At 39.0% G+C, this 26,787-nt stretch overlaps 1 protein-coding gene across 13 annotated transcripts in view; it reads right to left on the minus strand.

Annotated features, from left to right (window-relative positions):
* Nucleotides 1–26,787, minus strand: part of NMNAT2 (nicotinamide nucleotide adenylyltransferase 2) — a 231,319-nt gene that overhangs the window by 200,872 nt on the left and 3,660 nt on the right. For 2 of the 13 annotated variants that reach the window (XM_071207605.1, XM_071207604.1), the window contains exon 2: nucleotides 19,033–19,155. The exons of 3 other annotated variants lie outside the window; for them this stretch is intronic. Coding sequence is in view for 3 of the 10 variants with exons in the window: in XM_058274845.2 (XP_058130828.1) it covers nucleotides 18,691–18,825; nucleotides 19,033–19,106 (209 nt within the window). In the remaining 7 variants the exon portion in view is untranslated. Of the gene's footprint in view, nucleotides 1–2,751; nucleotides 3,197–4,735; nucleotides 4,781–18,690; nucleotides 18,826–18,901; nucleotides 19,156–26,787 lie in introns of those variants that run through there. 8 more of the 13 variants (XM_071207600.1, XM_071207607.1, XM_058274845.2 and 5 more) reach the window with 8 other exon arrangements.

Here is a 26,787-nt window from a genome sequence, read left to right on the forward strand (position 1 = left end):
GCAGGGGTAGTGACCATGGGCATTTGGGCTACTCCCTCATGTAACTTACTTGTGCCTTCAGGACCCACTCGAGCCCTATCTCATATATACCACTTCTACTTTATTGTGGGGTACTGCCATGCATGCCCAACTTTATGGCTTGGTGGGTCAGACAATACCCAGCTCGTGATAGGCAATTCAGTCTCATGGTAACTTAATGGCCCATGGTTAAGGGTTCAGTCTACTAAAGCCCAGTAGCAGGCCAAAAGATGTTTCTCAAAAGGGGAATAGTTATCTGCAGAGGATGACAGGGCTTTGCTCCAATATCCTAAGGGTCTGTGTTGTGATTTTCCTATAGGGGCCTGCCAAAAGCTCCAGACAGCATCTCCATTTGACACAGAAACTTCTAGCACCATTGGATCTGCAGGATCATATGGCCCAAGTGGTAGTGCACCTTGCACAGCAGCCTGGACCTGACACAGAGCCTCTTCTTGTTCCAGACCCAATCAAAACTAGCAGCTTTTCTGGTCTCCCAGTTAATGGGCTGGAGTAGCACACCCAAATGAGGACTGTGTTGTCTCCAAAATCCAAAAAGACAAACTAAGTGTTGTGCCTCTTTTTTGGTCATAGGAGTCACCAGATGCAACAGCTTATCCTTCACTTTAGAAGGGATATGTCGACATGCCCCACACCACTGGACACTAGAAATTTCACTGAAGTGGAAGAACCTTGTATTTTAGTTGGATTTATCTCCCATCCTCTCTCACACAAATGCCTTAATAATAAGTCTAGAGTCTTTGCTACTTCTTGCTCACAAGGTTCTATCAACATGATGTCATCAATATAATGGACCAGTGTGATGTCTTGTGGGAGGGAAAGATGATCAAGATCCCTGTGGAAAATATTATGACATAAGGCTAGAGAGTTTGATATACCCCTGAGGCGAGACAGTGAAGGTATACTGTTGGCCTTGCCAGCTGAAAGCAAACTGTTTCTGGTGGTCCTTACTAATAGTTATTGAGAAAAAAGTATTTGCCAAATCAACAGCTGCATACCAGGTACCAGGAGACGTGTTGATTTGCTCAAGAAATGATACCACATCTGGGACAGCAGCTGCAATTGGAGTCACCACCTAGTTAAATTTACAGTAATCTACTTCATCCTCCAAGATCCATCTGTTTTCTGTACAGGCCAATTAAGAGAGTTGAATGGGGATGTGGTGGGAATCACCACCCCTGCATCCTTCAAATCCTTGATGGTGGCACTAATTTCTGCAGTCTCTCCAGGAATGTGGTATTATTTTTGGTTTAGTATTTTGCTAGATAGGGGCTGTTCTACTGGCTTCCACTTGGCCTTTCCAACAATAATAGCCCTCACTCCACAAGTCAGGGATCCAATGTGTGGATTCTGCCAGTTACTGAGTATGTTTATTCTGATTATGCATTCTGGAACTAGGGAAATAACCACAGAATGGGTCCAGGGGTCCACTGGGCCAACTCTGAGATGGACCTGAGCTAAAACTCCATTAATCACCTAACCGCTATAAGCCCCTACTCTGACTGGTGGACCCCAGTGATGTTTTGGGTCTCCTGGAATTAATGTCACTTCTGAGCCAGTGTCTAATAATCGCCAAAATGTCTGATCATTCATTTTCCCCAATGCACAGTTACTCTGGTAAAAGGCTGTAGATCTTCTTGGGGAAAGGTGGGAGGATGATTAATAGTATAAGTTTTGGGCAATTTAATAGGATCCTTCCCCAAGGAGACCTGGCCTCCTCCTCATTCAAGGGGCTCTGGGTCTGTAAACTCTCAAGTCTGGGAATTGCTTAAGGGTCTGTGATTCTGTGCATCTATAATTTGAGTTAGGGTTTCATTCACTTGATCCAGAACTCTTTTGTTTATACAGATTCCGAAGAAATTTAGTAGACTGCCCATCTAATTTCACTGCTAGGTACCCCATGATGTATTAGCTGATGCCATAACTCTACACAACTCAGGTTATTTTGAGTGCTTTTTAGAATCTGCCTTTCATTGTGGTAACCACTCCCACCTTGACTCTGGTGATTAACCGCTGACACTTGACTCTTACCAGACTGACATCCAATCATCCCCATAATGTTTAAGGATTCTAATTCCATCACAGCCCTCCCAGTAATATCTGACTGCAGAGAAAAGCAACCACAGAGCTCTTCAGGGAAGATGGAGTTAGCCTTACAAATTTATTCCACACAGTCCTGGTTAAAGGTGTGTCCTCTGGACATTCCTGGGGTGAGTGGGCAGCTCTCAAATGGTAAATCCATTTTAGCATTCCAATCTCCCTAAGCCTTTAAATTCCCTCTTCTACTGTGTACCAGGGCAAGTCAGGCATCTCAACCTCAGACATGCTAGGCCATCTTTTGGCCCAAGTTTCAATCAGCCACCCAAGCAAACTGTTAGAACCCTTTCTAGCCCCTCAAGCTAGAGCGTTGAATCCAGAACTTCTGCTTAGTGGACCCATATCAATAAAGTCAGCCTGATCCAACTTTATATTCCTTCCACCATTATCCCATACCCTTAGTATTCGTTCCCACACATATTCCCCTAATTTCTGTCTATATAAATCAGAAAACTCATGAAGTTCTTTCTGAGTATGCCTTACTTCCTCATGGGTCACACTTTGTATTTCACCTTTGGGGACTTGCTGTGATTTCAGTCTAGTAATAGGTCTCAAAGACAAGAGAGGTGGTGGGGGTGGGTAAGGAGAAGGATTAGAAATGCCTTGCAAGCCACTGACCTCAGGGCATTTCCTTGCATTTTCTTCTGGTGAGATAGGATTAATCTCTTCAGGCAGGGGTTGGAAAGCAGTTTCCTCAGGGCAGACTGGAGGCCTGGTAGTGAATGCTGAAGTTTGGCTGGTACATACCTCAGGGCTTGGAGGAGGTCCAGACTCTCTGGGGCAGGCCAGAGGTTGGGCAGGGCAGGCTTCAGTTTCACTGGTACCCACCTCAGGGCTGGAAGTTGTTTCAGACTCCCTGGGACAGGCTGGAGGCTGGATGATACAAGGTTGACAAGGTGTGGTCTGGACAGGGCTGGCCATGGCAGGCTTATCTGATAAAGTCTCAGCAGAATTCAGGGTTCCAGTGTCTCCATCAATATCATCATCATCCCATATGTCTCCATCCCAGTTCTCTGGATTCCACTCTTTTCCAATCAGTGCCTTCACTTTAACTGCAGAAACCCTGCAGGTTGAGATTTTAGTTTCCTTTATAACTCTGATACTCATATAATGAGAGTCTGAGTTTGGTTCTCAGATATTTCAAACCTGTGGCTACGGGGCACACATAGAAACTTTTGCATCATTCATGCGGTGAAGCTTGAACCCTGGCAGACATTGGCAGCTATCTTACTCCAACACATGGCAAAAGACTTGGGTGAGGGATGTAACTTATGCTTTATGGCCTGGTACCTATAAGCTTCTACCCAAAATAAATACCCTTTTAAAAACCAACTGATTTCTGGTATTTTGCATCAGCACCCCTTTGGCTGACTAATACAGAATTTGGTACCAAGGAATGGGGAAGTGCTTTTGCAATTATCAAAATGTTGGAATGGTTTTATAAATGGTAAGGGGTAATTTTTAGAGGAATTGAGAGATGCTTGATGGAAAAGACCTAGCTTGTTTTGAAGATACTTAGTAATATGGATGCTAAAGAGACTTTTTTATGATGCTTTATGTGATAGTTAGGGTATTGTGTCAACTTAGCCAGGTAATTGTGCCCAGTTGTTTGGTCAAGGAAGCACTGGGCTAACTGTAATACAAGGGCATTTATGGGCTTTAGTCACCATTGACTTTACTGCAGCGGGAAATCATAGATAGCTAGTTATAATTATATCAATCAGGGAGACTGGCATCAGCAAGAGTGATGCTTAACCCTATCAGTTAAATGCTTTAAAAGGGGTCCTCTCTTCTGGGGATGGCTTCTCTCTGGGCTCAGGTTTCCTCTCTTCCTTGGGCTTACTTCTCTTCCCTGACAACAAAGCTCCTCTGTGTGCTTACTTCCTGAGGCTCCAGCTCAAAACTCCAACATCAAAACTCCAACTCTGGGAAACGGATGTGGCTCAACCAATTGGCTCCCATCTACCATATAGGAGGTCCAGGGTTCAATGCCCAGGGCCTCCTGGTGAGGGCAAGCTGGCCCACACAATGAGCTGGTCCACGCAGAGTGCCAGCCCACACGGGAAAGCCACTCCATGCAGGAGTGCCAGCTGATGCAGAGAGCTGGTGCAGCCAGATGACACAAGAGACACAGAGGACAGAAAATAAGAAGACATAGGGAAGCGGTTGTGACTGATAGAGCTCAACTGATAGAGCATCCACCTACCATGTGGAGTGTCCAGGGTTTGATACCCAGGGCCTCCTGACCCATGTGGTGAGCTGGCCCACACACAGGCTGCTGTGCAAGGAATGCCATGCCACAAAGGGGTGTCCCCCACATAGGGGTGCCCCACACGCAAGGAGTGCACCCACTAGTAGAACATGCCCATGTGAAAACAGCACAGCCCTCCCAGAAGTGGAGCTGCACACACAGAGAGCTGACACAGCAAGACAATACAACAAAAAAAGCAACCATTTCCTGGTGCCTTATAACAAGAATGTAAGTGGACACAGAGAGCCAACAACAGGGGGAAGGGGAGAGAAATAAATAAAATAAATCTTAAAAATAAAAAAAGAAGACATAGCAGAACAGGGAGCTAAGGTGGTGCAAGAGAGCACTTGCCTCTCTCCCACTCCAGAAGGTCCCAGGATCACTTCCCAGAGGTCCCTAATGAGAATACAAGCAGACACAAAAGAACACACAGTGAATGAACCCAGAGAGCAGACAATGGGGGAAATGGGGGGGAGAGAGGGGGAAATAAATAAAATAAACCTTTTAAAAAACCTAAAAACTCCACCTCTGTTCTTTGCCATGTCTTTTATCTATGAGTCCCCACCCACCAAGGGGTGGGGACTCAACACCCTACTTACATGGCCCAATCAAAGCCCTAATCATAATTTAATTAACTGAATGTGAAACTTCAGACAGACCAGTTTACAAACATAATCAATGTCTATTTTTGGAATTCATAACTCTATCAAACTGCTACAGGTAGCATTTCCAGCCTTCTTTGAAGTCGATGTGGCTGTAAGACTAGTTTTGGCCAATAACATACCTGGCAACTACTAAAATTCCAGGCTCTTGAAGGGAATTAGGTTAGTGTCTCATGTAGGCAATATAGTCTTATAATTACTGGGAAATTTTCATATCAGTGTGGGGCACTTTTCACAAGCTAAGCCCTCAGATACCAGCCAAAAGTCAAACTTGTAAACAGATCCTTCAAAAGATGTCAACCTCAGACCTGTTATGTTAACTCTTTTCTCTACAGATCATGTCAAAGGGACACAGGAGCCAATCTGAAAGAGCTCCCAATACCCAAAGTTGGAATAAGTTGAACAGCATAATTAATAAAAATATTAATGGATTATAATCCAAAGAATAAAATAAATATCATGAGTCCATACTGATATGAATGAATGAATGAATGAATGTATACATATGTAATATATAAGTATGTAAATGAGTTGGAAGGGTGGGCAATTATTTCTTACAGAGGAATTTCAAATAATAAATGTAGAAGGAATGAGGAAAATTGAAAATCACCATTAGAATATCATAGGGGAAGCAGATGTGGCTCAGGTGATAGGGCCTCCACCTACCATATGGGAGGACCCAGGTTTGATGCCTGGAACCACCTGGTGAAAAGAGCTGAGTGTCTGCCTGGTGAGCCAAGTGCCCATGTGAGTGCCTGTGTGAGAGCCAGTACCTGTGCAGCAAGCCAAGTGTCCTGCAGCAAGCCAAGTGCCCATGTGGTGAGTTAGTGCCCATGCAAGTGAGTCACACAGCAAGACAATGACACAACAAAAGAGAAACGAAGGGGAGAGTCAAGGTGAAGTGCTGCAGAGACCAGGAACTGAGGTGGTGCAATTGACAGGGAACCTCTCTTGGTATCCGAGGTCCCCAGGATTGAATTGCAGTGAATCTTAGAGGAGAAAGACTGGAAGAGAAGACTAAAAAGAGAAATAGATACAGAAGATCACACAGTGAAACACAGACAGCAAAAACAGTGGGGAAGTAGGAGGGGGGGAGAAAAAAATAATTATTAAAAATATATATCATAGAAATAATTACTACATGCAAGAGCCACTGATGAATGCTAAAATTAGTGGGCAAAACCTTAAGGAGAAACAGGATATTTGTGTAGCCTCAAAGTCCTCAAATTATCTCCCCCCAAATATTAATTATTGGGTGGTTTTAACATATGTCCACAAATTCCTTGATAACCTTCCCTCCAGGAGATTGACCTTAATCCCCTTCCTCTTAAGGGTAAGTTGGGCTGCTGATTGCTTCTAACAAATAAAGTAAGGAAAGGGGAAAATAGCAACTTTTACAGTGGAGAAACCTTGCAGACATTACCTTAACCAAGTAATGAAAGTTAAAATCATCAGCAATGTCATAATGATATCATGTGCTCCCTGATATAATGTGATGAAAAGGGCACTTTGCCACTGTGGTATCCTTTCCAAAAATCCATTAGCCCAGTGTAATCATAAGAAAACATGAGGCAAACCCAAATTGAAGGACATTAGACAAAATACCTGACTAGTACTCTTAGGAATTGTCAGGGTCATGAAAAACAAAAAAACACTGAAAAGCTATCAGAGACTGAAGGAGACTGAGACACGAAGGCTAAAAGCAGCATGGTATGCTGGACTGGATCCTGAAGCCAGTAAAGGACATTAATGGAACAACTGGTGAAATCAGAATAAAGTCTCCAATGTTGAGTTTTAAGTTCACTTATTGTAATAGGGTCCAGTAATATGTCAACATCAGGGAAGCTAGGTAAAGGATGTACATGAACTCTCTGTTCTATCTTAGCAACTCTTTTGTAAAGCTAAAATTATTTCAAAACAAAATGTTATTTTTCAAAACGCACCTTGGTTGACACATATTATTTGTTGGTCAATTTTAGCTTCTCTTTGTTAATTTACTTGATAATCATTCCCAGAAAGTGGTAGTGTGAGGAAATCTCTCTTGTCACCTCTTCTCCAAATCAAATGTATGTTTCTAAGGATGGCATTCATAAGCTTGGGAAACTTCTTTGCCTTTTAAGTGAACAGTATCATGATGGAAAGATATCAGGTGGATAATTTTAAAAGACAGTGCTTTTGGTCAATTGGGAGTTGCTGAAGATACTTCAGTTTTATTGTACTAACAGTGGAGAGTGTCCGCATGGCACAGAGGATTGTGTCTGGATTTATGACCACTCGGGAAAGATAAGCGATGTATTCCCCTGATTCTACTGTGCATGCCTTAAGCCTAACTATCTGAACATGTGTGCTCCAGACTTTTTGGAAGTTTATGATCTATGAGGCCTGCAGGCAGAAATATTTAAAAGTGGGACCGTGTGGAAGTGTGACAAATGTGGCCTTCACAGCTGGCCTTAAGGGTTCTAGATAGTACTAGCTTTGACAGTGGTCAGGCGAGGGACAGGGGAAGGGTGGTGAGGCAACTTGGGGATGCAGACTTATTGTAGGCTAAAGTATACCTGTACTTCACCTTACATTAATATGTTTGTTTTTTCTCTCATTGGAAAAAAGCTTTGTAGTTTTACCCTGGCTAGGCTCTTTCTTGCTTATGGCTTTCACAACACTAAAGTGAAGCCATTTTTACTCATTACTTATGCTCCTAACTACTTCCAAAAAGGATCTAAGGTAGCTTATTCTTCAAGCAATTGTACTAACCCTAGACCTTCATTTTCTTCCAGACTCTCTGTCCCTCTTCACCATGAAGTCATAGTACTAAATTTGTGACAGCACAACCATTTCCACAGCAACAAGATATGATCCTCACCACCGAATCCTGATTTCATTCTGACCAAGATCAAGCAATGGGAGGATCAGGAAGTGTATTCTGAGATTTTCTTTTCTTTTCTTTCAAGTTCAGTTTCTCTCTGAACAAGTTTCTACTTTTGATTTTAAAATCTTATACTGCCTGGATATGTGTTTTTACATAGTTTAAAAGCAAAGCATTTGTCCAGGAAATGATTAGAAACGCAAGCCAAAAAGCAATAATTTGAGAGAAATCATAGAGATACATGCACACATGTGTGCATATGCACACACACACTATTATGTATAAACTTGCTTGAAAGCTGGGTGGTTAATAAATATTCTTTGATTTGGGATAGAAGAGAATAGGGAATCTATTTAAAAGATCTGAGACTTCTAAGCCTAAGAACTTTGCTTTGATGACTGTGATAAGCAGTGGAAGGCAGCTGACCTACTTTCAACTCAATGGTTTCCTTATCTTGCTCAGAACAAGTCAGACATAAAAGCGTCTAACCACTTGTGCTCAGACCATCTGACCAGAGGAAGATAAATAGGTGGGCAGGTTGATTCACATAAATGACCAACACATAGACATTCTGTCCATTTCTTTTAATCACACAGCTAAATTATATAATCTTTACAGAAACCCCTTGCAACACCATTTGTTATATTGCAGAATTGAGTAAAGGGCATACACATTTTAAAGGAACTAGTTACAGGAACATTGCAAGAATATACCTGATTGATATCGAAGTTGAGCGTCTTACAGGACAGATTCTGCTGGACATATTATATTAGTGGCATATAGAAGTAGAACAGAAAACATGTAAGATGTGAGAATTAACCATCTTTTTCCTTCTTCTGTTCTGGACTTCTTTTTGAGTCGATTGGGGTAAATGGGGAAAGGTAGTGGGATGGAGGGAAAGGAGTGAGAGGGATAGAAAGTTGGAGAAAAACTAAAGAAATTTATGTTTTGAAAAGAAGAAATTAACTATAGTGGAAAAGTTCTGGAAGGAAGTAGAAGGGAGGGAAAATGTAGGGAAGTGAGAGGTGAGGGGAGTGAGTGAGAATCACAGAAGTGATGTATAGACAGCACCTGCTATGCAGCATGGGACTTTGGGAAAATAGATAGGGAAAGAGGATTTTAACTAACTCTATTGAGTGTAATGTGATGTGATTCGCCGCTTCTCTAATTCTTCAAGAGACTTTAGTGAAGAAATTTTCTTTAAAGTTAGATTTGTGATTCTTTTGAATGAGGCAAGATTTACAACTGACCATTGAATTGAAGCAAGCCTATTCTGTATAATCAGAATCTTGTGGAAAATAATCAGTGTTGCCACTATCTCTGGCTACCTGTTACCTTTGGAGAATATGTTGGTGAGAGCCATCCTACCCCCAAAGCATGTCATATTTGTAGCAGGGGCTGGTCAGAAAAGGGGTACCATTCCATGATCTGGAGTGTATTTTAGCCTTAGATGAGTCAGGAATTGGAAGAATCAGACGTGGAAGGATGGGAAAGATGCTATGATTGCTCCAGGGAGGCCTAAGGTCAAGCCCTAGACCTGATTTTTGAGGCTTAAGAGAAGGCAACACAGGATTACAGAGAGCATCGTGACACTCGAAAGACAGACCTCACTGACAGAGACATAGCGTTTGGACCTGCTCTAATCTGGCCCTGGTCTGAGTCTTGTTAGCCTGGGATTGATCTGAAAAATCAAAAACCTTCTGTTTATACTCATGCATAGGAGTGTGGTAATAAGTAGAAGAGAAGACCTTGCATGAAGCTCATCATATCTTTCAGGTATGAACATTAGAGTTGAGGGCATGCACTAATTCAGGGGAGGGGAGAGGAGGACAAGAAGAGTGATGGCAATGGGAAGCCAGGGCAAGAGTAGAAAGCTTCAGTGATTTCCAAGTGTCCTACAGAACATTAGTCCATTTGATGTGTCATGATTTTTAAAAAAGCTTCTATGGGAAGATAATTTCTGGAATATTGCTTTTTTTTTTTCCTTTGGGGAATACACACTTGCATTTTAAAGTCCCTGAGAAATCTCATCAAGAGAAAAACCCTACTTACACTGTTGCGGCCCAGACACATTTGACCACAGAACACCTTATTTTAACAATGTCTATTAACATGCCAAGAGACTAGTATTGTTCAGAACATACATTGATTAATATAGGGGTAGATGATGTATATGAAATCATTTTATAATAGATTAAATTACTATTATAGCTAAAAAAATATACTGAGGGGCATGAGCTTATTGTGAACCTATGATCAATTTCTGTGACTTTTGACTTTCCTACAGTTTCAGTCAAAGGCTTCACTCTACTATACAGTCAGGACCTGCTTCATGAACACCATGGAATGGGTGGGGTTATTCTTTTCTCAATTTCTCCTAAATGCCCAGTACCTTCCCAATGCCTGTCATTATCAAGGAACTCTCAATGTGGCAAATCTCCAGGATGTAAACTTTCCTGTGCAAGGTTGCATGCATCAGATGTTTTTGGAATTTCTTCTCACCAAAACCAACCTTAATCCATGGGGAACTGCTTTCTGTTAGGGAACCTACAAATACTCCCATCCCAATGTTACCGGGTTACTGGGTTACCTATTTGCAGTATAATAGAAGCTTTCTGAAAATATAAGTCCTTTATCCTGAAAAAGGAAGCTCATATTAGGGGCTTCCAGAACTGGAGCAAGTTAACAGCAGAAATATTTTGGGTTAGATGGGTCTTTGACAATCCATAGATCAAACCCCTTGAGAAATTATCTCTTTACATGCGCTCTAGCATATGTTATATTTCTTTTCAATAGCCCCAGAATTGCTGGTGCTGTGTTTCATAAGTAATATATAAATATATATGTGTGTGTGTTTGTGTGTGTGTGTGTATTTGGGGGGGGGGGATTTACATTTAATGAATAAATAAATGGCTATCTCTCCTTGGCTACAGGTATTTCAATTTGTATGTACTTTGAATAGGAAACACATTCACATAGTACAAACTGCAAAAGGTGTAAAAGAGCATACAATGAAAAATGTTTCTTTCCACTGTCCCTCAGCTATATCCTGTTTTCCTTCCCACAGGTAATTACCACTAATACCAATTTCTTCAGTACCCTTCTATGCATTTTCTGTGTATTTATAAACATATTCTCTCAGTGTTTCACAATAATGCTGGCATAATATATGCACTATTCTCTACCTTGATTTTTCACTTATCTGTCTTACTTAGAAGTCTTTCACTATTAGCATATGGAAAGCTAGTGGCCTAGTTATTTTAACAGCTGCATGGTGTTCACGGAACACCTATGCTATTGTATTTAGTTTAGCCATTCTATTAAGGAATATATATATATAGGTTGTTGCCAATCTTTCACATTAATGATATTGTACTAAATAAACACCTAGAAATGGAATTTCTGCATCTATAGGTATGTGCATTTCCACTTTTGAAAGATATTTCCAAATTTCTTGTCATCACTTATGCACCCATCAAATATAGTGGCTTCTTCTTTAAGCCTTTATCAAACCATTTTTTTATCAAACATTTTGATCTTTGACAATTTGATGGGTGAAAAATTGTGTATATCTTTACAACATGAGGTAGTTAAGGAAGTGACAATTCAGGGTCAGTGTAAAGGACATTAGCCCTATCTTTTCCATTGGTAATGTGAGACAGAATTACCATCTTTTTCTTACTGAACTTAGAAACTTGTATCTAAGTAGATAAGTATGTAATTAAAATAATAATAAACTTATTTCAAGTCTACAGTGATTTGAGTTTAACTTGGTTATCTAGAAAAGCTAAACCTCTTTATAACAAGAAGTTATTACACATACATAATTCAAGCCTTGACACTTTTGGAAATGGTGTAAAGGGAAATACAATTTCTTGAAGATCTTCTTCATGATTTTGATTTCTGTAACTCTGTGGATATATTAAAGTACTGAACATTGAGCATCATACTTTCATCACCAACTCATCCATGATTCCACTAGGTACAATAAAAGAAAAACATATTTTTAATAAATCATTAAATATAAATCAGGACAAGAGGAGGGAGATTGCAAACCTACACTGCTGTCACTCAGTTCACTGACATCTCCAGTTGTCTACAATTGTTACTGTAAGGACGGTTATTTCTAATAGACCTGCCCGATCCTGTACTACAAAGGACAAACATGTCTTTTAGTGAGAAGGTGATTTATTGCTAGCAAGGGACTGGGGGAATCTGGGGGAATCTTCCCAAAACCAATTCAAAGAGAGAATGGGAACTAGGATTTTTAAAGGTAAAGGTGAGGGTAGGGGGAGAAGGAAAACATGTTAAAAAAAACCAGTGATGCCAGATGTCTTGTGAGGAGGTTATGGGTTGAATTGTCTCAAGCACATTCAACTTGTCCTTGATTTCAGCAGGTACAAGACCTTCATGACTCCTTTCTCAGAAAAATGCTCAAGGATATCAAACTTTTTGTCTCTGGGAAAAGTTACAGATTTACACCATTCTGTCTGGTTTTGCTTTGAGATCTTATCTTATTCCTGTAAGCAAAACTGAGAAGGTCTGGTTAATATCCTTCAGGGACCTAAGTGCAAAGAGTAAACTTCTAAAATTAGATTAATAGAAAACCAGTTCAATTAGTTTTAGGGTTTCAAAGCTGCTTAAGTGGAGAAATTTTAATAAGCCCATTTTCTAGCTAGCATTTCCATTTCACTTCAGCCTCCTAGACTTGTGATCACATCAAGGACCTTCAAATCAACTTGACCTAATCAACCCCACAAATCTTACACTTAAACCTTTCCCTTTCCCACCTTCTGGTCTGCCAGCTTTCTTAGGTCATCAATTTTTTAAAAAGATTTATTTCTCTCCCCCCGCCCCTGCCCCATCTCATTTGTGCTGTCTGCTGTGTTCATTCATTGTGTGCTCTCTGTGTCTGCTTGTCTTCTCTTTAGGAGGCATCAGGAACCAAAACTGGGACCTCCTGTGTGGGAGAGAGGCATTAGATTGTTTGAGCCACTTCTACTTCCTGCTTTGTTGTGCCTCTCATTGTATTCCCCCTTGTGCCTCCTTGTTGCATCAGCTTGCCGCACCAGTCTGTTGCACCAGCTGGCTGTCTTGCTTTTCTCTAGGAGGCACCGGAAATTGACCACAGGACCTCCTATGTGGTAGGTGGGCGCCCAAATACTTGAGCCACTCCCTGCTTCCCATGTCATTATTTTTAATGAGTTATTTAGGAGTGTTTCTGAGTTTTCAAACATATAAGAATTGATTTCAGAGAATGTGGTCTGTATTAGAGTGTCTCTTTGAAATATCTGACCTAGTATGTAGTCAAATTCTATAAATGTTTGATATGTGTTTGAAAAGAATATGCACACTCCATTTGTTCCGTGGAGGGTTTTTATATATGCATATACAGTATATAATAAGTTATCAAAATCTTCTATTGCTCAGAAATGATTTATTCCCACTGGGATAGAAATCTAGATTGGAAGACTGGAAAGCAATCTTAAAATGACTTTAAAATGAGTAGGCTTGAGATTCTCAAAGAGATAAAATAACCCATATAAAAAGAACCAAAGCTTAAGGAACAAACATAGAAGATAAAAATAAACAAAAGATGGTATGAAAAATGGAGACGCTAAAGTAAAAAAAAAAGTCATTAACAAGATAAACTCTAGACTGTTCACAGTCAAGGAAAGAATTACTGAATTAGAAGATTATACTAGGGAATTCATCTAGAATCCAACATGGTATAAAAGAGAAAGGGCTTTGTGACAGTTTTAAATCATGGCCACAACCTCTTTGACATTCTTCCCATTATGTGGAAAATCAACACCAACCCCAAAATCTGGACCGGTTTGTGACTAAGGTGGAAGTGACATTATGTGACTTCCGGGCTAGATAATAAAATGCCATGCAACTTCTTTCTTGTTTGCTCTAACACCCACTATAGAAGTCCTAAGTTGTTACATAAGAATTCCAATTACTCTGATGTCACAATGATATAAGGAAACCCAAGTCAGGTGGAGAAGTCATGTGTAGGCACTTCAATCTACATTCCCAGGAAAGTCCAGTCTTTGTCACTCTAGCCTAGGTGCCAGACCTGTGAATTGAAAAAGTCCCAGTCATTCTAGTGACCATAAGCTATTCAAGTCTTCTCATCTGAAATCCAGACATAGTAGAGCAGAGATAAGATACTCCTGATCTACTTGTCCAAATACACATCATACAGAATCTGTGAGCATAAAAAAATGGTTATTGTTTTATGCCACTATTGGAGTGGAAGGTGATTACACAGTAATACATAGCCAGAATACACTAAGGATATATCTAGTAATAGTTTCAGAAAGAGAGATTAAAGGGAATGGTGGGACTAATATTTGGAGAGATAATGCTGACAATTTTCTAGAATTCTTGAAAGTACACACTAAGAGAAGAATAAGTTAAAATAAATCCAGAAAGACGAAATACAATCTACAGTTTCCCAAAAGTAGAGAAAAAAGAAAGGGAATTTTTAAAAACAAGTTATAAATCCAACGAAGGGAGAAAAGGCAAACAAACAAGCAAACAAAAAATGAGAAATCAGTGTAAACAGCATCAACGGTAAGAATGATAGAGATACTTTCAAAGATAACATGCTCATATGAATTGAACTTTCCAGTTATAAAAGAGAGACCAGGAAGCAGATGTAGCTCAGTGGTTGAATGCCTGCCTCCCATTGTACAAGGTTCTAGGTTCAATCCCTGGTATCTCCTAAAAGAACAACAACAACCACAACAACAAAAAAACAAAACAAAAGAATGTCAGGATTAAAAAACAACAACACAGATATATGTTATGGATATATCTATAATAAAATAACATAGAAAGTTGAAAAAGAAAAAGAAAAAAGTTATAGCAAGCAAATGCTAACCAAAGAAATTATGATAGAATATTAGTTTTAGATGCAATAGTTCAAAGCAAAGAAATATTAATAAGTGTAAAGAGAAATACATCATGATAAAAGGAAAAAATCAGCATGAAGTTCTATCCAGCTAGCCATATAACCATGATATAAAACAAAAGATAACAAAATTACAAGAAAAAAAATCAATAATCATATTTGGAATTTTGAATATATCTTTATTAGAAATTCACAGATCAATTAAAAACTAGAAAGACTAGAATACCAAGGCTGGTATTCCTAGCATTAATTTCCCTTACATGGAGATTTTTAATTTGCAGGCTCACCTTAACTGGTAGCCTTTATATTTTTACCCACTATACCCCATTTCTTGCTTTAGCATTGCCTCCATCTAGATGCTGAAATCTAGTCTCAGGATTCTTGTTCCACAGGGATATTGGGGATATAGAAGATCCAGTGACTGAGGCTGAGAAGAAACTTGGCCCAGGTCTTGAGTACAATGATTTCTCTGCCTCCTTCCATCACCGCAAATAAGCAGAATTTAAAAAAAACAAAACACAACTTTTAACTAGGGATGGATGTCACAGTTTTTTCCCCCTAATCCTAGTTTTGCAATAAGCCTAACCGTCCATGCCCCCATGGGGTGCCTTTAATCTCCATTAACCTGCAAGTCTCAAACTCTCAGCCAACTTCTACCTGCTTCCTGGGCCACTAGAGCTGAGCCACAGCTCTAGTCCCACGAACCCAATGTTGTTTCATTTCTAGTGCTCTGCAATGATTATGATTTTAATTAACACAGAGATGTCTTTGAAATTTGTTTAAATGTTTTTAACATTGAAGTTCTTGGATAAGATTTAAGAATGCAAAGCATGAGCTCACAATAGTGTTTTGACTACTCAATTTTCCTGTGTCATTCTGGATGCTGGGAACTCTGTGGTCTTGCTACCTTCTGTGGTTTTACTTAAGAAGGGAGACTCAGGTTTCCTCTATTCTCAGATTCTAGAAACCCATCCTCACTCCAGCTCCCAGGGCAACTGGCTTGGGGTGGGGGCAGAATACAAAGCACCTTTTTGTCTCTTGTCCTGATCTCTGATTTTTATGTACACCAATCAAGAGAATTTATATATACTCCAGGTTTGGAAGCTGCAAATTGCTCTTAAATCATCAGTCCTTCTGTCTAAATTCTTTCAGACCCTATGCACTTTTGTAGCTTTAAGCTTTTGAAACCCAAAAATGCAAGGATTACAAGAAAATGTGAAGTCCTCAATTAGGACTTCACTATTCAACCAGAGATGACATTTCCCTCTGTCCTTGAGGCCTAACTCCTGTCTACTTAGCCTCTCTTAGCTCTTATTCTTTTATATGGGATCCTTTTCTGCTGAAGTTGCTCACCTTTTTATAAGCCAAAACCTCTCCTATCTCACTCTTTCATTTTATAGGCAAACTTTCAGGGAAAACACTCTAATATATCTAATTCTAATCTAGATGCTGATGAATCCCAAATCTACAACTTTACCCCAGGTTCTCCAGATCCACAAGATATCTCCACCCCAAGTAACTGCAGTTCAACAAGTCTGAAATGAATTTACCATCTCCATATGCCACACATCCATTATGAGATAAATCAACACTAACCCCCAAATCTGGACAGACTTGTGACTAAGTAAGTTGGAAGTGACACTGTGTGAGCTTCTGAGGCTAGATATTAAAATGCCATGAAAAAAAAAAAAGAAATGCCATGCAACTTTCTTGTTTGCTCTAACACCTATGAAAGAAGTCCTGAGCTATCATATTCAAACCTGTTTATTCTATGTTTTCAATTTCCATGCAGTTTCTCCAGCAGAAACTTGGAAGTCTATTGATTTCTTCCTTTCCCTCCCTCTCATCCAATAAATCACCAAGTCCTGTCAATTACATTTCCATTTAATGAACTTTTATAGCCAAGCATTTATTAGTACCTACTAGAGGGAAGCAGATGTGGCTTAAGCGACTGGGCTCCCATCTACCATATGGGAGGTCCAGGGTTCGATTCCCAGGGACTTCTGGTAAAGGCTAGCTGGTCTGTGTAGTGAGCTGGCCTGAGCAGAAAGCTGGCCCAAGCAGAGAGCTAGTGCAGCAAGATGACACAACAAAAAGAGACACAGAGGAGAGACAATAAGAGATGCAGCAGACCAGGTAGCTGAGGTGGCACAAGAGATTAAGAACGCCTCTCCCACTCAGAAGGTGCCGGGATTGGTTCCTGGTGCTGCCTGAAGAGAAGACAAGCAGACACAGAAGAACCACAGCAAATGGACACAAAGAGGAGACAACAAGGGGAGTGGGGCGAGAAATAAATATACCTTTTTTTTTAAAAAGGCACATACAAAAGTCATAACTGTATAAGGAATTAAAGATGAGGTTAAAAAATTTTAGTGTCATTATATTCAAGGGAAAAGACAGTTTCAATAAAGAAAATGTGATCAGTATTGCCAAATGCAACAGAAAGTCTGAAAGAATAAACATTTTCAGACCAATTGGAGTTGGTTAGAAGGTTCCTGGTGATCTTAAAATTACCTGAGGGGTTATAAGAGAACTTTTTGCAGAGTATATAGTAGTTTAATAACTCACTTGACTGCACTGTTTGCTTGTTTTGTCTTGCTTAACAGCATTTTCATTTTACCAAAATGGGTAAGAGTGATATTCTACTTTGAAACTACAAGACAAATTTAAATAATTGTTTTGGAGACTATGAGTCTTTAAAATGATGGATACAAAGTTTCTTATGGTGTATTTAATATTCTCCTTGAACTAGATCTTTAAATCCAGTCATCTTCAACTTGCACAGACTGTAGGTAGCAAGAACCTAGGATGTCCCATTCAGAAGTTAGAGACTGCTGAGTCTGGAAGGAAATTTCAGAGGTCATAAAGTTCCTTTCTTGTTTTTAAGACAGACTAGGGATCATCAAGCTCTCATGGGAAATAGATTCTAGGTGATGGGCTTCTAAGAACTATCACTATCATTTTGTTCCTCCATCACTTCTTTTCCTTCCTCTAAACCACGGGGGCCCACGGAAAGGTTTCAGGGGGTCCATGAACTTGAATTTTTAAAAATCAACTTATTATCTCTACTTTTTCTTACTTCTAACTGAACTCTAGCATTTCCTTCACTTATGAATGTATGCAAGAACTAAATTACAATAGTATTCATTTTATCTGACTGGCAAAGTGGTCTATGGAACAAAAAATGTTAAGAACTCCTGCTCTAAACCTTCATTGTTTCCTTTTTTCTTTTTCTCTTCTCCTACTCTTTCCTTTTTTCCCAGTTCAGGTTATTTACCATCCCTTGTTGTTTCTCACCCTTAAGTAGAAAAAAAAAAGCAAATGTTGAGGTTCCTGACAGATTACATTTCAGAGAAATGAGGAAGTACAGGGTTGTTATATAACTGAGAAGGACTAGGACTAGTGTGACCTGAAGTTGAGGGTGGAGGAGAAAATAATTATAAAGGTAAGGGAAGGCAGAAAGTTAAATAAAGGTTTAACTTTAGACTTTATTATTTAAGTTGGTTCTCCTGGGACTCCCACACAGAGCATTCCATCTTTCCCAGGCTATCATGGTTTCCAAAACTAGATCCAAGACTACCAAAGACAGTCAGTAATGGTGGTATTAAAAGATGGTCACCTTGTTCATTTTCAATTGGGCATAGGTATCCATACTGATATTGCATTAGAGTGCAACATGTCCAGACAGATCCTTAGGAATTGGCCAGAAGAAGAAAAAAAAATTTTTTTTCACCCCCATGTTGTAAAAATCACTTATATTGGGAAGTGGCTGTGGCTCAATCAATTGGGCTCCTGTCTACCATATGGGAGGCCCTGAGTTTGCGTACTAGGGCCTCCTTGGAGGCAAGCTGGCCTGCACCTGCAGAGAGCTGATGGCCCACACGTGCGGACAGCTGATGGTCCGAGCCTGCGGAGAGCTGGCACAGCAAGATGGAGACAGGCAGGCACCGAAGAACACGCAGCAAATGGACACAGAGAGCAGACAGCAAGCAAGCTGCAAGGGTGGAGGGGGGGGAGAATAAATAAATAAAAAATATATCTTAAAAAAAAATCACTTATATTTAACTTGCCTCCTTTTCAATTCCCAGTGTTACTTTCAGGCTCTTATAATATGGCAGTTTAAACATTCTTTAAAAACAACAACAAAAAAGGAAGCCCTTAGCAACAATAATGGTAAAAACAACAAATAAATCCACTTTACTTTTTGGTTGGTGGGAGATATTGAAAAATATAATAAAAATCTTGCATCACAACCCTGGCTGGCTGTTCCTCCATGCCCTCATTGGCTCGGAGTGGAGCTGGCCTATGCTCCCAGTGCTGGTCCCTGGTTTAAAAAGAAAAAAAGAAAAAAAAATTATCCCACAGAAATAACTGTTATTAATGTTTATTATATTTCTGACCACTTTTCCATGCAATTCCATTTCATAGTTATATTTTATATACACAGTTTTGTATCTTTCAGACAAATTTTAGTCCTGAATACACTTATTTATGGTTTTCTATCACTTTTCTGAAGAGCTAAACTGTGTGTAATCCTTTCCCTGCTGGGAAATAGCACTTGACAAACCTGGCAAGATAGCAGTTTTGGAAAAGAAAATTCTGCAAACCCCATTCTGAAGGACATTTGAAGTTGATTGGAACTCTTAATGTGGTACATCTGATTTCATGTGTATACTTGGTCTCAGAATGGAATGGTTCTGTATATGTGCTGTGAAGCCAGCTAAAAGTAGAATGGTTCTGAAGATGCCTACCACAGCATTTATCCACTGTCTAATATAACTGCCCCCTTAACTGTATTCTCCTCTAAACTTTAAGCTTTGAGAGAAGGTAAATATTGTTCACCTTTGCACCCCAGTGACCAGATATGAAGAAAGTCCTCAATACATTTTTGAAGATTGAATACATTAAAGAATTAGTAAATGGTGAAATACTAAAATTCTAAAGGATCCAGAACTCATCAAGCTTTCTCCTTGCTATCAGGATACACACAGATTAAATTTTCATAAGTAAAGGATTGGTTTAGGTTTAGATTGGTCTTGAAAGAGCAGAGAATAGGAAGTGATCATTATGTGCCCTGTCGACCTTAAACTCTTTACTCTACTTATGATGCCTACTGTTCTTTAATGCTAAAATTTGATTGTCCCATAAATACTTACAGAAAATTAATTCCAAGTTTTTTCTACAGCTAATAACCTTCTGCAATATCTATTCCACTACTGTTTACATCTTGGAAATGTCAGCATTCTAATATATGGCATGTTCTGTAAGATTGGTCCATCACAGGGGCCTTATTAAATAAAGAATTAAAACCATGCATCTCCTCTTGGACAAAGGATTGGATCACATAGAGGAGAATGATTGAAATATTATAGCTATGGGTACTAGAGAGAGAGAGAGACATATTTTTAGGATGTAAGTTTGAAAGAGGGCAGGGGAAATCACAAAAGGCTGGTTTAGCTCCTTATGAACGTCCTTATCCTCTTCAGCTTTGAGACAGATCTTGGATCTCATCTTATTCAAACATAAAACAGCAGTGAAGTAAAAGCCTCCTTAACAAGATGAAAGCTGTTTTCTCCCTTGGCAAATTATCCTTGGTCACATGATATAACTGATCATACGGTTTTGAGGCAGAGTACTGTGTTCCTCCCTCTCTACAAAAGCAATTCTACAGCATTTTTTATTTGCTTTTTTTTAAAAAATGCATTTAACCTATATTAGATTGTGTCAAGTTCTTATTTATTCTACATTCCTAATAAGAGCAGTATCACTTGTTGCATGCCTACAAAGTTCCAGGCACTGCTATGTATGGTACAAGTAAATATTTTTTTCCATCTAATTGAACTTAGAGAAATTGCCCCTGAAACATAGCTTACCTCATTTACTTTGAAATTGAATACGGCCCTTTCCTTAAGAATCTTACATTCAATTTGTCTAGCCCTATCCCATTAGAGGAGGGAAAAAATAACAATAATAATGCTAGAATTTATAAGCACTTGTGAGAAATACAAAGATCACTGAGCTTTCCATTCTATTCCCTGATCCAGTTTTTCTTCTGAATTTTTAAATCTTTTTTTTTGTTCTTCCCCAGCAAAATGGTTTTTCTTTTGCCACATAAAAGGGTTAACTGCTTCCTATAATATCAATTTAGAATACATAGTTAAATAAGAATGATCTGGATATTGAAGACATTTTTCCTACACTGAAGTCTGAGACTTTCCTGTGAGATAATTGATGAGTTAGCCATAATCTTGTTAAGTATGCTCTTTACTGATTGCCTAAGTTAATTTCATTTAATTAAAACTTTTGTCTTGCTACATGTAATAGATTTCAATTACCCAGAGGGGTTGAAGGTCTAATAAAGTTCTTTTCTTATTGCTTAGGTATTATTTCTAGAGACTATTTGATAATAAATTGGTCAGGAATTTTAAGTATTTGCATGAAGGACATGGTCTGAATTTTATTAATTTGTATGTGTGTGTGTATTTTTCTAAAATCCATTAATCCAACAAACATTTATTGAGTACCTTTGTATCTGACACTCTGCTAGGCCAAGTGAGACAACAGTAGTGAGGAAAACAGACATGGTGTCTGTCCTTCAGAGCTTACTGCCAGTTGGAGGCAGCATATGAATAAAGAATTTAAAATATGGCAAATGCCATAGAGAAGATAGGCAGAGTGCTATGAAATATACAGTAGGTATAGCTAATCTAAACTGAGATGGTGGTGGTAGTGGCAGGAGTTGAAGGGAGTCAAACAAGGTTTTTCTAAGGAAGTTCAAGTTTAGGCTTGAAGCATATGAAGGGAAAAGACTGGTCTACAGAGAAGAAAAATCTAGAGTGCAGAGCTTATACAAAGCGTCTGAAGTTGTAAAGAACAATGCCCATTCAAGAAACTAAGAGGTGATGAGCCAATATGGCTCAGTGGTTGAGCAACAGCTTCCTACATGTGAGGTCCTGAGTTCAATTCTGAAACTTGATATCTCACAAAAAAAAAAAAAAGAAAAGAAAAGAAACTAAGAAGGAAAGTCTCTGGCTAGAATGGTGACTTTGTGGAAATGTTAAAGATGAGGCAAACAGATCACACCGATCATCCTAAGGATTTAATCCTAAGGAGTAATCCATTAAAGTTAATGGAGAGTTTAGGCCAGGAAGCAAAACTTCTTAAAAAGTTTAGAATGGCTAAAATGAGGAGTGTAAGTACCCAATAATTCACTACTTAATTTGTTCTGGAATGTACTTTATATCTAGTAATCAAATCATATTAAGAAGTTTTACAAATACAGACGAACTATCTAGGTTTCTGATCCCTAGATGTTTCCTGAACATAGAAAAGACCCTAGGACAGTTAAGAAAAGCAAAAATGATATTTGAGTACATATACTTAGTTCACCTTGAAGTGACAAACATAAGTCCTAAGTTTCTTTGCTTTTCATCTTTACCACCTTTAACATGAACTGCTAATAAAAGTGGTAAAATAATAATGACAGGGAAAGGAGGAAAGCATGCATGCATGTGTGTGTGTGGTTTCTGGTTTTTGAACTGAAGAGCAGGTTTATGACAATATCAGTATAACATTCTCTGAGCTCAAAAACAGTAGCCCATAGCAATCAGAAGTAGAGACTATAAAAGTTAAAAGCTTTTTTTCTTTTAGATGGTTGTTTTTAGTGAAAAATGGCAGCTTCTGGATAATTACACAGACTTTTCCATCAAATATTTTGATTTTAGATTAGGACTCAAGATGGCTTTGGTAGTAGTGTGCCTGGGGTAGTAAAGAGATAATGTGAACGCTAAGGTCCTTTGCCAATAATTTATTAGAGGCTAATTTTATCTTTATTTTTCAATGCTCTTAATTCTTCCCTATAAGCATCTCTTGTCTTCCCCAGATTATCTGTGACCATTAAATTAGCAGATAAGATTTTTAGGTGTGGTTCTCTGCCAGGTATTTGCTTATTGGGAGCTGTGGGAAACCCCTGATAATTAATACAGTTTACCTTAGTAGATATCAGGAGAATGCAGGAGAGAGAGAATACCTATGAACACCTAACTCTGGCTACCATTCTCCAACTCTCACCTCATTGCTCCCAAACCAGAAATTTCTTCTCCTTTATCTGGATAGCAATGCTTCCAACTGTTCTTCAGGCTCAGTAACTCCCTTTTAGAAAATGAATGAATAAATATACAACTTGGCAAACTTTCTTAGATCTCTGATCTAAGAAATCTTGACAACAGGAGACCTGAGTTAAAACGTCAATTTGTATTTGCCTCACTATTTGAAAAGAATGAATCACTCACCAGATTGAGTTACTTAACCTCATAGTCTGAGGAGTGGTACTAAAGCGAGCATGGGCCAACTTCATATACAGGTACATTATGAACTTGAGTACAGTAATCATTAAATGATTCCTCACATTAAAATATAAACATATTAAGTACCTAATTGTGCACATGATTTGGAAACATTCAGAATATGTAGGCTAAATATTAAAATAAATTAGTGTTTGGTAGGTTTCATGGAACAGGTGAGATGCCTATTATTATAAAAAGGGAGGAGGCTTGCTTGACAGGTTACTGAGTACTAGGTTAATTTGTTAAGAATGTCAAGAGTAGCTTCTCAGCAATTATACTTGGTGCCTGGTTAAAAACTGGTCTCTCTGTTTCAATATCTGTACACCAGCTGCAGCAAATACAATATGAACATGTAAAAAAATCATTGCTGGGGAAGGGACAAAGGGATTGATGTTGGATATGTGGGAGTACCATATATTATATATGTGAATTACTGTGATATAAAACTTTTGTGAAGACAAACTTAATAAGTAGGAAAAAAAAAAAGAAAGGATGTAGACACTGAGGAATAAATCGAAGAAACTGCCTTGCCACTATACATACAGGGCAACACCTATAGCAGCGATGAAAGGCAAAACGTCAAAAACAAAGCTTTTTCATTTTTTGATACCCCAATTTATTTTTACTTTATTTAATTTTTCTAAATTAGTATATATTCTATGTCTAACCTTTAAACCCATAACTATATTCCATTTTCCTATTAATGGAACCTGGCGATATATTAGGCTTCATTTTTAAAGAAGTTTCAGACCACAGAGAAATTCAACTATGGCAGGGAAGGAACATTGCTGTGGGGTGTTATTGATAGGAGGCACATGGTGGGGAGGGAGTTCTCCAGGGCATGCATGCAAGGTACCTAAAAATGTTTGGATATTTTCATAGTGGTTTCAGTTAAAAACGACAACTGAGGGAGTACTGAGTTCCTAGCCAGGGGAGCTCTATCACATTCCCCAATGGAACAGATACAATCCCCCAAGTGCAATGGCAAAAACCAATAAAGAAGGATGGTCCAACAATGAGCCCTTTATACTATGCTTATGAGCTTGTGTGCTTGAAACATGAACTAGACCTAGAGCTGCAGGGTGCCTAAGAGTTACCTCCTGAGAGCCTCCATGTTGCTCAAATGTGGCCACTCTCTAAGCCAAACTCAGCATGTAGATGCATTGCCTTCCCCCCAGCATGGGACTTGACTCCCAGGGATGAGCCTCCCTGGCACCGAGGGATTACTATCAAGCACCAGCTAATGATGTAACTAGAAAAAGACCTTGAATGAAAGGGTCAACACAGACCAGCAGAATATCTCAGCCTACATATAATATCAGCTGTTAAAAACTGCTTTATGATTTTGGATAAAAGGGAGAAATGGAAAGGACAAATGAGTTTATATGGCTATAAGTCTCCAAAAAATAGTTGGGAGGTCATCAGAGGGGTAATGCTTATGCACACCTCAGCAGGGTCCCAGAGACAGCCAAAGTAGATAGAAGCCCAGGTACTGGTTCTCCTGAGGGCTACAGAGACCCACAGGTTCTACAGTCATGGCAAATGGCTCTGGAGTTCAGTGCCATGTCAGTTGGCCCTACTTTGGAGTTTGTGTTCCTGAGTGTGATGGAGTTGGACACAGATATGACCTTTCTACACATGCCTCTTCTGTCACTTTTACCAGACCTGGGGTTGGCTCTGGGGTTGGTGTATAATCAGGAGACCTGAATCTCTGGACTGTCCATGTGACAGCCAGGCTCTGAGCCTCAGCAGCCTTGCAACTCCTACCGTCTGGTTTATCGGATTTACCCTGGCCAGCTAACAGGGAGGTGAAGAAGGTCAACTACCATACCAGGGAGCCAACTGCAAGCAGGAGAATTGCATCCATCATCCATGTGGAATCTAAACCCCGTCTTGATATAGAGGGGGTGTGGACATAACCATCCCAGGGTCCACAGGATGGAGGAATAGAGTATGGATTAGAGTGGACTTACTGATATTCTAATATGGGACTATTGTGATTAGTAATGGAAGAAATTGTAGCATTGATGTGGAGAAATTGGCCACGGTAGCTGCTGAGGGTAGGGAGAGGGAAGAAGAGATATGATGTGGGGGCATTTTCAGGACTTGGAGTTGTCCTGGGTGGTACTGCAGGGACAGGTGCTGGTCACTGTGTGTCCTGCCATGTCCACTGGGTGGACTGGGGGAGAGTGTAAACTACAATGTAAACCACTATCCATGTGGTACAGCAGCGCTCCAAAATGTATTCACCAAATGTGATGAATATGCCACGATGATGAAAGATGTTATTGATGTGGGAGGAGTGGTGTGAGGGGGGGTGGGGGGTATAATGGGGACCTCATATTTTTTTAATGTAACATTTAAAAAATAAAGAAGAAAAAAAAAAAAAGAAAAAGAAACCAACAAAAAGACCAAAAAAGGAACAACAACAACAAAAACTGGTCTTTCTACTTCTTGAGCAGAAATTGGCTTATATTAGGTTGTTTTTAGTGATAAAGAGTTTTGAAAAGTTCCAAACCTCTGGAACCTGAGTCACAATGCTCTAATTAATACTGTATTCTTTTCTGTCATCAGAGTCAGGATTAAAGAAATCTATTTTCTAGTACTTAACAAAAATTAGATTTCATTTGTGGTCAGATCTGTGAGTATTATAGACAAAGACTAGATAGAATATTACTTAAAAATTATTTTAGAAAATAACTTTTTGTTTTAGTAGTTCTAAGTTATTATTTTTAGCTTGATATAAAAATAAAAGAGCAGAAAGAAAACGGACATTTATGAAGTGCCAATGTTGCATGTCAAGCATTCAGCTAGGGAGTGTCATATGCCATAGCATTAAGGCTCACAGAAAGCCTGCGAAACAGATAATGTTTCATTTTGTCAAGAAGGAGAATGAAACTTGACTGAGATGGCAGAGTTTGGAATGCACATGTCAGTTGCTGGCTTATGCTCTTTTCATGAAATCACTTAGCCAAAATTAGGCACAAACCAAAAAATTTCAAATCATGTGGGACAAAAGGAAATGAGGTAGCTTCTCCTCTTTAATTGCTTTTGGTTTAAATGTAATCTATACCTGCAAAAAAAAAAGGGAATAAAATATGTTGTAGAAAGATATGTATTTTCTACAAGCCTCTTGGGGAAAAGGGCAGGCATAGAAAGAGATAAGATTGGAAAATATGTTGGAAGCAGTATGTAAATTCCCAACGATAATTTATCTGAGTTCTGTTGATTTTTGAAAACTACTTTCGAAATTGGTATCTATGTTTTATAATCTGTAAAATGTAATTCTACTTTTCTCTCTAGTTTGTAGGGGGATTGTAAAGCTTTCAAAGAATGTTACATAATTCTTAGGGAGGTGGTTACAAAACACAAAGGTTACTTTTTCTGACTCTCATCTGTTTTCCTAAAGTACTTTGTTTTATCCTCAATTGCAGCATCCATCATATTCCATCCTAATTACCTCTTCCTGCTATCTCTACCAGAAGGTGGGTTGCTCCAATATTGGGACCATGTCTCCCATCCTGTATAGGTATAGGTAACCTATACAGGGCCTGAAATATGTTGTGTTCAATGTTTATTGAATAAACCAACAAAGCAAAACAAAACTATTT

The sequence above is a fragment of the Dasypus novemcinctus genome, chromosome 13 (genome assembly GCF_030445035.2).
Source record: "Dasypus novemcinctus isolate mDasNov1 chromosome 13, mDasNov1.1.hap2, whole genome shotgun sequence".
Classification (NCBI taxonomy): Eukaryota; Metazoa; Chordata; class Mammalia; order Cingulata; family Dasypodidae; genus Dasypus; species Dasypus novemcinctus.